At 43.6% G+C, this 14691-nt stretch overlaps 1 protein-coding gene across 3 annotated transcripts in view; it reads right to left on the bottom strand.

The window, feature by feature from the left end:
- The window catches only part of SNX9 (sorting nexin 9), a 98862-nt gene extending 85219 nt beyond the window's left edge, over positions 1-13643 (bottom strand). The window contains exon 1 of one of the 3 annotated variants that reach the window (XM_084624694.1): positions 13409-13643. In XM_084624694.1, coding sequence (XP_084480820.1) covers positions 13409-13420 — 12 coding nt within the window. In that variant the 5' untranslated portion in view covers positions 13421-13643. The remainder of the gene's footprint in view (positions 1-13408) is intronic. The other 2 variants (XM_084624693.1, XM_084624695.1) reach the window with 2 other exon arrangements.
- Between the last annotated feature and the right edge of the window lie 1048 nt (positions 13644-14691).

Below are 14691 nucleotides of genomic sequence, written 5' to 3'. Positions count from 1 at the left end.
CTGTCAAATTTTAAAGAAAGTTCAACCACTGAATTGGTGGAAGTCCCTGGCTAAGCACCCGGAGCCAGTGTTTGCTGAAGTGCTAAACCAGCTTTTGACAGCAGTAAGCTTCTTCTGCAGGTGCAGAGAAAATACTTTCTTCATTTCAGTCTATTGAACTAGTTCATTTCAAAGACTATTTCATTTCATTCAAAACTGAGAAATTAACTGGGAGTTGAAAAAGAAGGAAGCCTTGTTTTTCTCTCCAAGCTATGAATAAAACTGAGGTGTGAGAGGAGATCTGGCTAACTCTAAAATCCTGAAGGACACAGTGACTAGAAACAATCAGCTCAATTCATGTAATTTATTTAATAAATCAGTTACTCTTACATGGAACACATGTTTTGATATTCTACAGGTTAGCAATAGGCACACTCCAAGCCTCGAACCCACCAAGCTTCAACCTGTAATATACAGCCACTGGTCCCCTGCACACTCACATTATCCAGAAATTCACTCCTTCCAGAGAAACAGTATAACCCAGCTCACCAGGTCTACCACAGATCACTGTTCTTACAGGTATGTTTACAGTGAAATCAAGTGTCAGTTTATTTAACAAGGAATAGAGATTCAAGTAAAAGTATTGGAAACAAATGTTAAAATGTAAAATAAAATCATAACATGCTTTCTAAAGTCTAGACTTAATTAACAAGATACTATCCTGTCTAACCAAGTACTCCTCATGCAAAATCCTGAAGCATTTTACAGCTAGTTTCGCTGTGACCCTTTTTTCATGAGAAACATGCTGTTTCTCTCCTCAGTGAAAGAGCCCGTGTGTTGCTTGTTACCCCAAGATATACAAAAAGAATCTTTTGTCTTTATTCATAAACAGGGACCAACACACACACCCCTCCCCATTGTTTGTTTCATCCTATAGATTTCCTTTCTTGTAGATTTTGCAATCTCTTATTTTGCCAGTGGCTCATGCAAACAGGCATACCTTGTGAGGCAAATGATACGCAAAATAACCAGACACAGAGATAGGCGTCTGTTACCTTGGAAATATTCCTTTCAGGCAAGGAGTATGTCTAGGGTGACCAGACAGCAAATGTGAAAAATCAGGACAGGGGGTGGAGGGTAATAAGAGCCTATATAAGAAAAAGACCCAAAAATCAGTACTGTCCCTATAAAATCGGGACATTTGGTCACCCTAAGTATGTCACCACCTGGAGATCTGCCTTAATGCCAAGGCGACAAGAACACAATTTTCAGTATAGATTCACAACTCCTTAAAGATTATCCTTCCATATATGTCGCAATGACTAAGACCACCAGTGGGCTACTGGCTCTCAGTAGAGCCCTCACATGACAACTTTCGGTGAACTATCACGCATATATCTGATCCAGGTGATTCCGGTAAAGCCCCATGCACTCCTTGTGCCTTTTGTCAATTGGCACCAAGGGATCCTTGGATCACACCCTCCAGTTGTACTCTCTCTGGCTTAATCATTTGGAAAAAAGAATAAGTAGGTGTGCAAAATTTGTATTAAATAAATTGAAGACAAAGAAATGACAGAGTAATTCAAGCTCATGGATAAATGGCTGACGTTGGTCCATAAAGACAAAGTAATAAAATAAAGGATAGCGAAAACTTCAAAAAGGTCACATACATATAGATCTAGGATTATATTGAATAGAACTAAATATCGTGCACTGCTCCTAGTAGTCGCTTTAATAGCAAAGAACTGTAAATAAATACAATTTTTTTTTTTACTATTAAATATCAAGTCATCCAACTTATACTAGTCAAGTAACAAAGCCTCATTTCAGATAACGTACTCAAATGTTGTGGTTTTATTACATCATTACTTGGCAAAAGCCAACAGGCTTAAACTAGTATTTCATTTCACTTTGAAGGCCTGCTCTTGTAGTCATAGCAATTGAGAATTCAGTCTGTCTTGTATATGTTAACAGCAGCTAATAGAAAATATTAGCAATTTTTAACCACTGCATCTGGCAAAGCATACTGCTATACCTGTGCTATCCTTTACTTAAAAGTTAGGACAAAACAATTTACTAGTTTAAGACAGTAGAATGAACAGATGTGCCTTTTCAAGCAAAAACAGCTTCAGAAGGCAGGTGGGAACTAAGCTGGTGGACCAATTTCAAAGGGAAATGCTACTTTTCACCTGTTGCAGTCAGCCGTTCTCAAAATATTTCAGGAGTGGCTGGACTTCTTGAAACGTCAACTGTTACTTAAATACTGAACTCTTTCAAAGGATTTTTTAAAGGATTTTTTTTTTAAGTGACATTTAAAATTTAAGGTAACATATCAGAATAGCAGTATGTTCATTTCTGAGCAACTGGGACACATCTTCAGTGGCTGAAGGACTGGCATCAATCCTCAGCACACCTGAGCCACACACATATAGCCTAAGAATAATGTGGCTCACTGCTTAATCCTTGCACAGGTACACTTTTTTTTTTTTTAGTGACTATTATGAAGATCTCTGGTTCTTACGCAAGCAAGACTCAAATTCTACACCAAAAGCTGTTAGTGGTTATTGTATAACCAGATAATGGCATAGAGAGTACACTTATAAAGTTTGCGGATGATACGAAGCTGGGAGAGGTTGCAAGTGCTTTGGAGGATTAGATTAAAATTCAAAATGATCTGGACAAACTGGAGAAATGGTCTGAAGTAAACAGGACAAAATTCAATAAGGACAAATGCAAAGTACTCCACTTATGAAGGAACAATGGGAAATGACTGCCTAGGAAAGCGTACTGCAGAAAGGGATCTGGGGGTCATAGTGGATCACAAGCTAAATATGAGTGAACAGTGTAACACTGGTGCAAAAAAAGCAAACATTCTGGGATGTATTTGCAGGAGTGTTGTAAGCAAGACACGAGAAGCAATTCTTCTGCTCTACTCCACATTGATTAGGCCTCAACTGGAACAGTTTTGGGCGCCACATTTCAGGGAAGATCTGGACAAATTGGAGGAAGTCCATAGAAGAGCAACAAAAATGATTAAAGGTTTAGAAAACATGACCTCTGAGGGAATATTGAAAAAATTGGGTTTGTTTAGACTGGAGACTGAGAGGGGACATGATAACCTTTTCCAAGTACATAAAAGGTTGTTACAGAGAGGAGGGAGAAAAATTGTTCTCCTTAACATGAGGATACAACAAGAAGCAATGGTCTTAAATTGCAGCAAGGGAAGTTTAGGTTGGACATTAGGAAAAACTTCCTGTCAGGCTAGTTAAGCACTGGAATAAATTGCTTACAGAGGTTGTGGAATCTCCATCATTGGAGATTTTAAACTGTAAGGATGGTCTAAATCATGGGTGGGCAAACTTTTTGGCCTGAGGGCCACATCCGGGAATAGAAATTGTATGGTGGGCCATGAATGCTCACAAAATTGGGGTTGGTATGTGGGAGGGGGTAAGGGCTCGGGTTGGGGGTGCAGGCTCTGAGGTGGGGCTGGGGATGAGGAGTTTGGGATGTAGGAGGGTGCTCTGGGATGGGACCGAGGGGGTCGGAGGGGGATGAGGGCTGGGGCAGTGGGTTGGGGCATGGGGAGAGGTTCCGGGGTGCAAGCTCCAAGCAGCACTTACCTCAAGCAGCTCCCAGAAGAAGTGGCATGTCCCTTCTCCAGCTCCTACACTGAGGCGCGACTAGGCAGCTCTGCACACTGCCCCATCTGCAGATATTGTCCCTGCAGGTACCGCCCCTGCAGCTCCCATTGGAGTGCTGGAGGGGGCCATTGGAGTGCGTAGGAGCCAGAGCAGGGCCATGCCGCAGCTTCCGGGAGCCGCATGGAGCGGTCCCCGACCCTGCGCCCTGGCTGGAGTGCCAGAGCAGGGCCGAGCCACGCGGTGTGGCCCCCGACCCTGCGCCCCGGCTGGAGCAGGACCAACCCAGCGCCCCAGCTGGAGCGCCAGAGTACTGGCCTACGAATCAATGAACCTGCCAGACAAAGGAAAGCTCTTCAACTCACACAATAATGACTCTTTGGATCAGGAGCAGATTTACCATGAAAGCAACCACAGTGGCCCCCAATGACAGGGAGGCCCCAAAACACAGAACAAATATCTGACAACCTTTCCCCAAGACCCGCCCAGCAGCGCAGCAGGGCTCAAGCAGGCAGGCTGTCTGCATGCCATGGCCAGTGGCCCCACGCCACTCCCGAAAGCAGCTGGCTGCTGGCACATCTCTGGACGCTCCCTGCCCGCTCTGCCTCCCTCCCTATGCTCCGCTTTGCTCCCAGAAGCGGCCGGCATGTCCCTGCAGCTCCGGAGGGTGCCTCCACACACTATGCCTGCCCCAAGCGCAGGCTCCGCAGCTCCCATTGGCTGGGAACTGAGGTCAATGGGAGCTGCGGGGCAGTGCCTGCGGGCAGCAGTGCAGGGAGATCCTCTGGGCCCCTCCCTCCGCCGCCTAGGATCCGCTGCCGGAGGGTGGGGTGTGCCAGTCGCTGTGGGAGGCGTGCCACCCAAGGTAAGCACTGCCCCCAACCCCCTTCCCCAGCCCAGAGCCCGCACCCAAACTTCCTCACAAAGCCCCCCCCCAACCCCTCCTGCACCCCTGCCCCAATCAAGGTACCTCACTTTATTTTCATTTACTTCCCATTTCTTATAATATAGGAGGAGGAGGAGGAGGAAGAAAAAAAGAATGAAAAGCGGGGTGGGGGGAGAGATAAGTGCGAATGTTCTTTTTCTTGGCTGATCGGGGGGAAAGGGGGGTGGCCATGGCGAAAATGAAGCTGCGCACAGGGCCCCACTAACTCTAAATCCACCACTGCTTTTGGGTGCAATTACAATATGGAAACTTCAACTCTTTCTATAGGGAGTTTCATTCTTGGTGCTTATAAATCATGGACACCCCCCCCCCCCCATCACAGGCAAGCCATAACAATCCATTACTTTGGGCTGGACTTCAAAGTGGAAGAGGACTCTGGTGTTAATGCCTGCTTCCTATACTGGGGAAATTTATTATTTACAAAGCCCAAACACAGGGAGACTGCTTTTGGAACTGGTGAGGAAGAATATGGGCAAGTCTAACTTAGGTTCTAATATAGAGTAAGCATATATTTAGTGTGTTAAAAACATCTGTTTTTCTCCAGTAGCACATTAGCTTTATTTGTTGGGGTACTGTATACACATTTTATTTTGTTTATGTTGGCAGGGTTTAATACCCGAAGATAGAAACACATGAGCCAAGATTTCTGCCACTTACAAAATGAAAGAAGTATTTTTTTAAATTATGAAGCTTAGTGCCTCAATAGTCCAAAGCAATCTTACCATCTATGTTTTGGAATATACTTGTAAAATGAGCAGTTTTATTTTTAACTGTGACACTAAATATTCACAACTAGTCAAATAATTTGATTAAACAGTTCTAGTTCTCTAAATTTCATGGTATTTTATATTGTGGAAAGCTGTTCAAAGCAACAAGATAGTCCCATTGCTTTACAACACTGAAACCTATTATGTCACCTGTTCATGAGGTGACAATTCCAATAGTACTAAAGTTGGAATAGCTTATAAAAATAAGACACGAAGGAACCAGCATATTTAACAATACAGTTCTCACAGTAGTTTGACAAATTTCAGAGGTGATGGCTTCTATCCCTTTGTAATTAAGATCAATTACACAACTTCCTATCACAACAAAATTGTTTCTGGTCAGATAAAAGTCACGTAAACAAAAGAAATATACCTATGCATATCTTGTAATTTTAAATAAGATTTTCAAAAGACCATTAAATTAGATGTTTTAACAGACTGGCAGACAATTCACAGATAGAAAAGGAGTACTTGTGGCACCTTAGAGACTAACAAATTTATTTGAGCATAAGCTTTCGTGAGCTACAGCTCGCTTCATCGGATGCATGCCACGAAAGCTTATGCTCAAATAAATTTGTTAGTCTTTAAGGTGCCACAAATACTCCTTTTCTTTTTGCGGATACAGACTAACACGGCTACTACTCTGAAAATTCACAGATAGAAATCTATTGAACAACTCATAAGATGTACTACAATTCGTCTTAAAAAACCACAATGGTCTTGAGGTAAGCCATGTAATTGGTAAAGCAAAAACAAAGGCACAAGTTAAAAGGGCTTTTATTTATTTTTTCCAGAAATTAAATCAGTATATGGAGAGACTAGAAATGAATTTTATCTGGTTACAAACATTTAATAATGTTAAGAATCAAGTTTTCAAACAAGATGAAATCTACATAGGTAAGACTTCTCCTCCCCTTTAGCTATCGTAAACAGGAGATTTTTTAAATAATGATATGCTCTGGGGAAATGATGTTCTGATGACTCAATCTCTAGATGGTAAAAATAACCTAGAAATACTGAGTCATATAGGCAGCAGCAGCATCTGAGCAAATCATCATACAGGACCCAATCTTTTCTTCCATGTACGTCAACTGGAGTTTTGCTAATGACTTCAATGACAATAAGATCAGGTCCATTAAAAAACAAAAGCAACAAGGAAAACAAACTCATGTTGGCAATCGCCAAAATGTGAGGGAAACCACGTATCCATTGACTGCAGGAAGTTTATGAAGATTATAAACAAAAACAGCTAGAAATAAATTAAGAAAGCAGTGGGTCATGCACTTGAGGCATGACACCAAACTAACTTATTTTTATATGGCCCTGTTTAAGTCCACATTTGTTTTTCTCATTCTATGGGTGGATTGTGGTTTTTTAGGGTAAATTTGCATTACCAAGCATTCTTACCCAATAAATCTTCTTCCTGCTTGACATTTTTATTGCTGTTAACATCTTGGCATTTGTTTTCTTTTGGCCTAATCCTGCAAATCCTTACTCACATTAGTAAACCCACTGATTTCAATTGACTACTTGTTGAATAAGGGTGCACAGGAGCAAGCTCTTTGTTTGTAAATACAGTTTACAGCATAGTGATCTCATTTCTTGTATTACGTGTTGCTTCACTGAACTCCCAAAGGGTGGAGAGTGCTGAAAGAAGCAGGAAATGGTTTGTATAACTCCCTTCCACCTAACAATGCTATTAAGACACAATTCATATTTTGTTAAATACTCCTCCATAAGAAATCAATTTCAATAGCTAAGATGGTCTTTAAAAGGTTTAATTTTTTCTGCACAAAGGAGTAGACAGTTTTAGAACACTTAATTTAGTTCATTTGTTAGAGATGCCTCTCAGTTTTGGTTTGAATTAATCTCAACAAACCCAAAGGGGAGTTCACTTCTGCACACAAGACAGCGAAGAGAACTAGTTCTACTTTGGTTTGTCACTAAGAATACAGCTGAGAACACTTCAAAACTTACCCATTTCAGCAAACCTAACAGTGAAAAAGACTAAAACTGAAAGGAAATTAAGGAATTAAAATTTTTAAAAAATAAGGGTGCAGATAGGGAGCATAAAGCTTTACTTCTAAATTTTGGAGATCCTCTCTCTGTCCTCCTTAAAAGTGCATTTATTTGTTTGCAAGTATTAAAAATATGCCAGTTAACACTTTTTTCTAAGAACCAAAGTGTACTCTGTGTCCTAAAAAGTTTCTTCCTAAAACACCTCAACATATGAAAAAAAGGCCCAATCCTGCAAACAGATCCACACATGTGGAACCTTAGCCCACAGAGTCCCATTGACTAAAATGGGACTCCATGCTGGGTAAAGATCTGCCTGTATAGATCTCCCTGAGGAATAGGGCCCAAAACTGGCAACTAAGGATCTGATCCTGCAAAACAAGTGTCTTTGCTCACGCAAGTAGTGCCATTTACCCATTGACTCCAATGGGACCAAGAGAATCAGTCAGGCTGATTGATTTCAAGTTAAAATCCAGATCTTACATTAGTACCACAAAAGCACAGTGTACTTGACATACTGGATCCTCTTATTATAGTCTTTATTTTTCCTGCTGGAAGAGTGACTTAGCAAATTCCAAACTAGACCTCCCAAGGAAAGGAATTATCTATTAAATAACATATGTCTCTAAAAATATGTTGAGCCTGAGATCACATTCTTGAGAAGTCAGCATACAGCTCCTTGGTGTTTCCAGCACCCCACAACTGAATGAAGCTTAAATGTGACAAATGACATAATAAAAGTGAAATTACAACATTGCAAATAACGAGAAAAATGGTTGGGTCAATTACCTCCAAGAAATCAAGTAGGCAAATGCAGAAAGAATCTAACTCGGGGCGGGCAAACTTTTTGGCCTAAGGACCATATTGGGTTTCTGAAATTGTATGGAGGACCGGTTAGGGGAGGCTGTGCCTCCCAAAACAGACAGGTGTGGCTTGGCCCCCACCCCCATCCGACCCCCCCGCTTCTCGCCCCCTGACGGCCCCCCTGGGACTCCTTCCTCATCCAATCCCCCTGTCCCCTGAAGACCCGCCTGGGACTCCTGCCCCATCCACCGCCCGCCCCGCTCCCTGTGCCCTGACCGCCCCCAGACCCACCACCGCCCCATCCAACCCCTCCTTTCATTCCTGACTGTCCCCCTGGAACCCCTGCCCCATCCAACCACCCCTTCTCCCTGTCCCGCCCAGAATCCCTGCCCCATCCAATGCCCCCTCTCCTTCCTGACTGCCCCCCCCGGGACTCCTGCCCTCATTCAACCCCCTGTTCCCCGCCCTCTGACCACCCTGAACCCTACTCACACCCTCGCCCCCTGACCACCACCCCAAACTCCCCTGCCCTCTATCCAACCCCCCCGCTTCCTGCCCCCTTACTGCACTGTCTGGAGTACCGGTGGCTGGCGGCGCTACAGCCGTGCTACCCAGAGCACCAGGACAGGCAGCCGCGCCGCCCGGCTGGAGCCAGCGACGCCACCGCGCAGCACAGAGCGCTGGGTCAGGCCACCCAGAGCATTGTGCCAGTGGCGCAGTGGGCGGAGGCTGCAGGGGCCGGGGGAAAGCAGGAGAGGGGCTGGGGGCTAGCCTTCCGAGCCAGGAGCTCAGGGGCCAGTTCCCTGGATGTGGCCCGCAACATGTAGTTTGCCCACCTCTGATCTAAAGTGTCTTTTCTGAAAGGGTACCACAGAAGCAAACCTAGTGTTTTTCTCTTGTATAGAAATAAACTTTACAAGTATTAATTTAGCCTCCCTGCACATCTGTGAATTAGGGAAGTGTTCTCCCCCATTTATACATAGAACTGAGGAACAGAGAAGTTATCAACATTTTCTAAAATGTCCACTAATTTTGGATGCCTCGGATGTTAAGTACCCGCTCTGATATACCTAGGAGCCTGATTTTCAGAGGTGCTAAGTAACCATCCGTTCCATTTAAGTCAATGAAAGGTGCTGGCCCTCAGAACTTAATGGAAATCAGGATCTACTGATCTCAAGTTAAGCATCCAAAAACTGGGGAACCCAAAAATCAGTGAACAATTCTGAAAATGTTGGCCTATATGACTTGCCCGAAGTCAGAAAGAAAATCCACAGCTGAGTCAGGAATACCCCAGTCCTCTATCAGTATTGCATCCCAACCCTGGGCCATAGCTCCTCCCTTTAAACAGGTTACTCAGTTTGTAAGGATGCTTAAAAGGTCACAGCCACAAAATGTGGATTTTTTTACTCTCCTCCTGTATTTCCTATTATTTCAGTAGGAAGCTGACAATTGCCTGAGGGGGCTCAGAGGAGAGCCACAAAAATGATAAATGGATTGGAAAACAAGCCTTATCGAGAAAGACTCAAGGAGCTCCATACAGTATATTTCGCATATCAAAGACAACGTCAAGGGATAATTCGATCACAGTTTAAGTACCCACAGGGAAAAAGAAATTTGGTAATACAGGGCTCCTCGATCTAGCAGACTACGGTATAACAAGATCTAATGGTTGGAAGTTAAAGCTAGACAATTCAGACTCAAATTTTTTAAGAGTGAGGGTACTTATCCATTAGAATAACTTCAAGGTTTGTGGTCGATTTTCCGTCACTGGAAATCTTTAAATCAATATTGGATGTTTTTCTAAAAGATATGCTCTAACTCAAACAAGAATTAATTCAGGGAAGTCCTGTTGCCTGTGTTATGCAGGAGGTCAAACTAGCTGATCACAATGGTCCCTTCTGGCCTTTGAATCTACGTATACAGTGGTTAAAATGTTATTAAACTAGGACAAATAAATATCCAAGGTCAACAACCCTACTCTAGGATTATGTTCTGCAGATTTTTGCATGTGTATTTCCAACATTTGGCATGTTTCTCATTGGAGTCAGCTATTTCAGAAGGGTTGGGATTAAAAATAATAAATACAATCCTATTTCATTTATATGGTAAATTATTATTTAGCTAACTTTCTGAACACTGGGTATTGAAATTCAAACAGTCTTCTTGCACCAACCATTAAAAAGAAAAATATAATAGGTCAATTGCTTCTACATTTGTTAGTCTCTAAGGTGCCACAAGTACTCCTTTTCTTTTTGCTTCTACAAGGATCACAGCTGACAATTAAACAAGTTTACCAAATTTAACCCTAAATAGCTGTATCTCATATGCATGCCATACAACAAAAACTTAATAGTTTGGCACCACTCTAATAGAAACTTAACTTACCAGTATAGCAAAACAAAAAAAACAAGTCTTTAATTTGCAAATACTGAAGGTTAAAATCAGGAAGTAATATGCAACAGTTTTCCCCAAAAATTAAGAAATAAAGAAGGAAAAATAATTGCTGCTCTTCTACCCACAATATAATTTTAGTTAAATCAGGGATAGCATAATCTGTCTTTAGTTTCTGAAGAAGTTATAAACTGGGGAGCTATTTAAAGAAAAACAGAGTGTTTAAGTCTCCACATTTATACAATTAAATTACTCTTCTTTCCAGGCACAGAATCAACAGTAGTCCTTCATATCCTCCTTTCAATACAGTGCAGGTCCTATTCCACATTGAAATAGGCACCATTTGAAGTGATTACCGCAATTGCAGAAGTACATATATGCCAAAAGTAATGCAGTTTTCCTTCTAACTACCACAAGTAATAGAAGTGTTCTGGTGTGTCCGTGCACACACACACACACATACACGCATACACATTTATCGCAAATTAGTTCAAACTAACAATATTAAAACCAAGCCAAATCCAACATCAACATTCTAAACCTCTGATGCATATACACTCCAATTTTAGGTGTAACAGTAAAATTTTTAAAGCACCTATCTGACTTGGGATTTAGGCTTCTTATCTAAAGAGTAATGTGCATCTATTTATACAATACTATTAATGCACTAAATTGGATATATACAAGATACAGAATTTGTCAAATATTAAGTCATCCAGAATCATATACTATCACTATTCTCTATGGATAGGGTCTACTAGTAACAAAATGGAACTTTTTAAGCTGCAGAACTAGTTTATGGAACCAGTTGTATCCCAAAAGCATTGTTTCCAATATTGTGACACGTCACAATAAGTACGTTTGGCCTTTAAAAAGTTAAGAAAATAAAAAACTACTAGTCAGACAACACACCTTTTAATGAAAACAGCATAATCTTTTATATTCAGCTAAGTTAGCAAATAAATACTGTAGATTACTTAGACTGGTTTCAGATATGCAAAGTCCAATTACTACATTAGTTTTCTAATAATGTTCAGAAACAAAGCAAAATAATTTAGTCTCATACTTTTTAGAAACCAAATACACTACTACAAATCAAAATCAGACCGTAGAACTCCTAACACTGCTAATTCACATGCTACAAAAATCACATGGCAGCAGGAAAACAGTTTTTTAATATGAGCTACAAAAAACAGAACATTATTCAGAAGATTATATAAAACAAATATGCATCAGTTCTTTGAAGAGCAACTGTGGAATACATGTGGCCTTTTCCAATCTATTAGTGGTAGTCTTGTTTTATAAAGTGGAACACACACACATGCATCACTAGAAGAGGATAAATGAATTTATCCCACTGCAATCAAACTGACCGGAAAAGACACCTTCTATACTTGGCCATTATCAGGTGTATAAACCTACTATGCTATATACAGAAAACAAGCAATACTTCCAGGCAAATATACATAACCACAGACAAGGCAGAGTTCCATTGAGCAACTGAGTCTTGTGTCTGATCTTTTTGTAATGTAAGTCATTGTATCAAATACTAAGGCTATGTCTACACTTAAGGTGCTGCAGCTGCACCACTGCAGTGCTTCTTGTCTAAACCAAGTCTTAGGTCACCTTAACTATGTCTCTCTCGGGGTCTCACCCCGAGTAATGTAGCTAGACTTAAATCTCAAGTGTAGGCCAGACCTAACAACAGTCATTTTCCTTCCTGCTTGAATGCTGAGTACTGTATAGAAAAACACAGAACAAAATGCAAAGTTGAATGACATTGAAATGTCTAGAGTTTGGTTCCGTAAGGACTTTTTCAAGGGCGCTGACCAGTCAGTCACAACTGCCACTAAAGTCAACAAGAGCAGCAAGGAGTTCAGCAACTCTGAAAAGCCAAGGCCCAGGTTTTTTGCTTGCACAGCTGTGAAATTAAAGGGACAACCTAAGGTACTTCAGCCCCCAAACATTTATTTCTTTGTTTTACAAAACCTAACATGAACAGAAATGTGTCCATGCCACTGCTTTGAAATTTCAATGAACATTAGGGGGAGTGTTTTTAAATCCAAGCACAATGTTCCCAACTAAATCATGCCACTCTTGCCCATATCAGGACTCGGGAGAACCAAAGAGAAACAAGACGCAAAAGTGAAACTGACCAATCTATCATCCCCGTCCGGACAGGGTAAAATGCCCATGCCCACATGATAAATAGCGACACACATTTTAATTCTTCCAGCTATTATTAGCAGCACAGATTCGGAAGCTGCGGTTGAGCGTATCCGGCGGGGAGGGTGTTTAAACGAGGTGCCACTGGGTTTTGTAACTCAGGGGGTCCCCTCTGATCTGCGGGTTACAAGTCACCCCGGGCACTGTGCCCCTGGCCTGACGTTGGGGGCGGCTGAGACCATCCTGCAGCATGTGGGGTCAGGCGAAACACCACGAAGAGCGGGGCGGGGGGGGGGGGGACTGTAAAACTTTGTGACGCTGGAAACGCCTTTCCCGTCCTGCCTGGCCCGAGGGTGGGTCCAGGGCCCAAGCGAGGCACAATCACACGGGCCCCGGGGGTGAGGGTCTCCGGGATCCCCCGGCCCTGGCGGTTACACGGGGGGGGGGGGCGGCCGCCGAGCCCAGCCCCGAAGTGGCGGGGGTTCATCCCCACAACGCCCCGGGGGCTGCCCCAGCCCCTTCCTCGTCGGCCCCTGGGCCTGGCCCGAGGGCAGAGAAACACCAGCCTCCCCCCACCCCAACCGCGGGTCTCCTGGGACTCGCCCCCGACGGGGGGGGGGCGGGGGAGGCCGACCCCGCTCCCCTCCCCGCGGCTCCGGGCACTAGCCCGGGCCGGGCCGGGCCCCGCGGCGGCCCCTCACCTTGGTGGCCATGGTGCTGCTGGCGCGGGGTTCCCGCCGCGCGCCTCCCCTGCCCCGCGACGGGCCCGGCTCTGCCGCTGCCGCTGCTGGGCCGCGGCTGCTCCGAGCCGCCCAGTCACAAGTCCCGCCACCGCCCCCTCCGGCTGCCGGGGCTGTTTGGCTGCTCAGCAGAAACCCGCCGCGCTGGGCGGGCCGGAGCTAATGTAGCACCCGGGCAGCGGCCAGGCTGTGTCCCGGCCCCTCCCCGCTCGCTCCTCTCCTTCCTCTCCTCCTGCTCGCTTCCCCTTCTCGCCCACCCCCGCTTCGTCCGCGGCCCACATTTCTTCCCCCAGCTACCCCGCACCACCCCCCCGGCACACACACTGTTGTTTGCACTGTTTAGCCCTTGTTTCTTTGTGAGGATAGATGATTGGAATCAGAAAGGCGGTGAGCCGCATTTTGCTCACTTACATAGGTGTAAATTCGGAGTGACTCCGGATTTACACTGGCATACTTGATGACAGAATCTAGCCCTGAATATTCAGACTTGCTTCAGCTCGCCTCGCCCATTTGCTGGAAGACTAGGTCCTTTGGGTTATTAACATTCTTAGGTTTCAGAGTAGCAGCTGTGTTAGTCTGTATTCGCAAAAAGAAAAGGAGTACTTGTGGCACCTTAGAGAGTAACCAATGCATAAGTTTTCGTGAGCTACAGCTCACTTCATCCGATGCATTCAGTGGCAAATAACATTCTTAGGCAGTTTGTACAATCTCTCTAGCCATCTGAAATCTCGCTTTTTGGGGAGGAGGGGTCAGCATCCTCATTCAACTTCTTTTTGCTTCAGCCATTAATGTACTGGAGGAATCTCCACTGGTAGATTCACTTGAAGCTACTGGCATATTTACCTTCCTACCAAAAAAATACCACTAATGCAAAAGTGAATGCATTTGTAATCAACCATTCCCACTGCCAGATATTTCTTTAAAATGCAGACAAAACAACATTTGACTGTCTGTGTGTTGTTGGGGTTTTTTGTTTGTTTGTTTTTTGGGGGGGGGTTGCTTTTTCTATGAAAGTATTTTCCATGCAGTCTTGGAACAGTAATTTCAGAAAATTGGACCTCAAGGAAATGAATCTACTATCACATCAAGTTTCCTCTATTACTGTCTTTTGATGTGTAATTCATTTGTGATCTGTGTGTCATCTGGGCCTCAGCAAGCTGATAGTATTACAGTTACACGCAAAAGACCTTAGTGCTTAGAGGTACATCTCCATAGCCCTCGGCAGCAAGCCTCCCTGCCCAGGT

The sequence above is a fragment of the Lepidochelys olivacea genome (genome assembly GCF_965140295.1).
Source record: "Lepidochelys olivacea isolate rLepOli2 genome assembly, chromosome: 3".
In the NCBI taxonomy this organism is placed as follows: domain Eukaryota; kingdom Metazoa; phylum Chordata; order Testudines; family Cheloniidae; genus Lepidochelys; species Lepidochelys olivacea.
The sequence above is the reverse complement of the archived record's forward strand: the minus strand, read 5'-3'. Positions and strand labels throughout refer to the sequence as shown.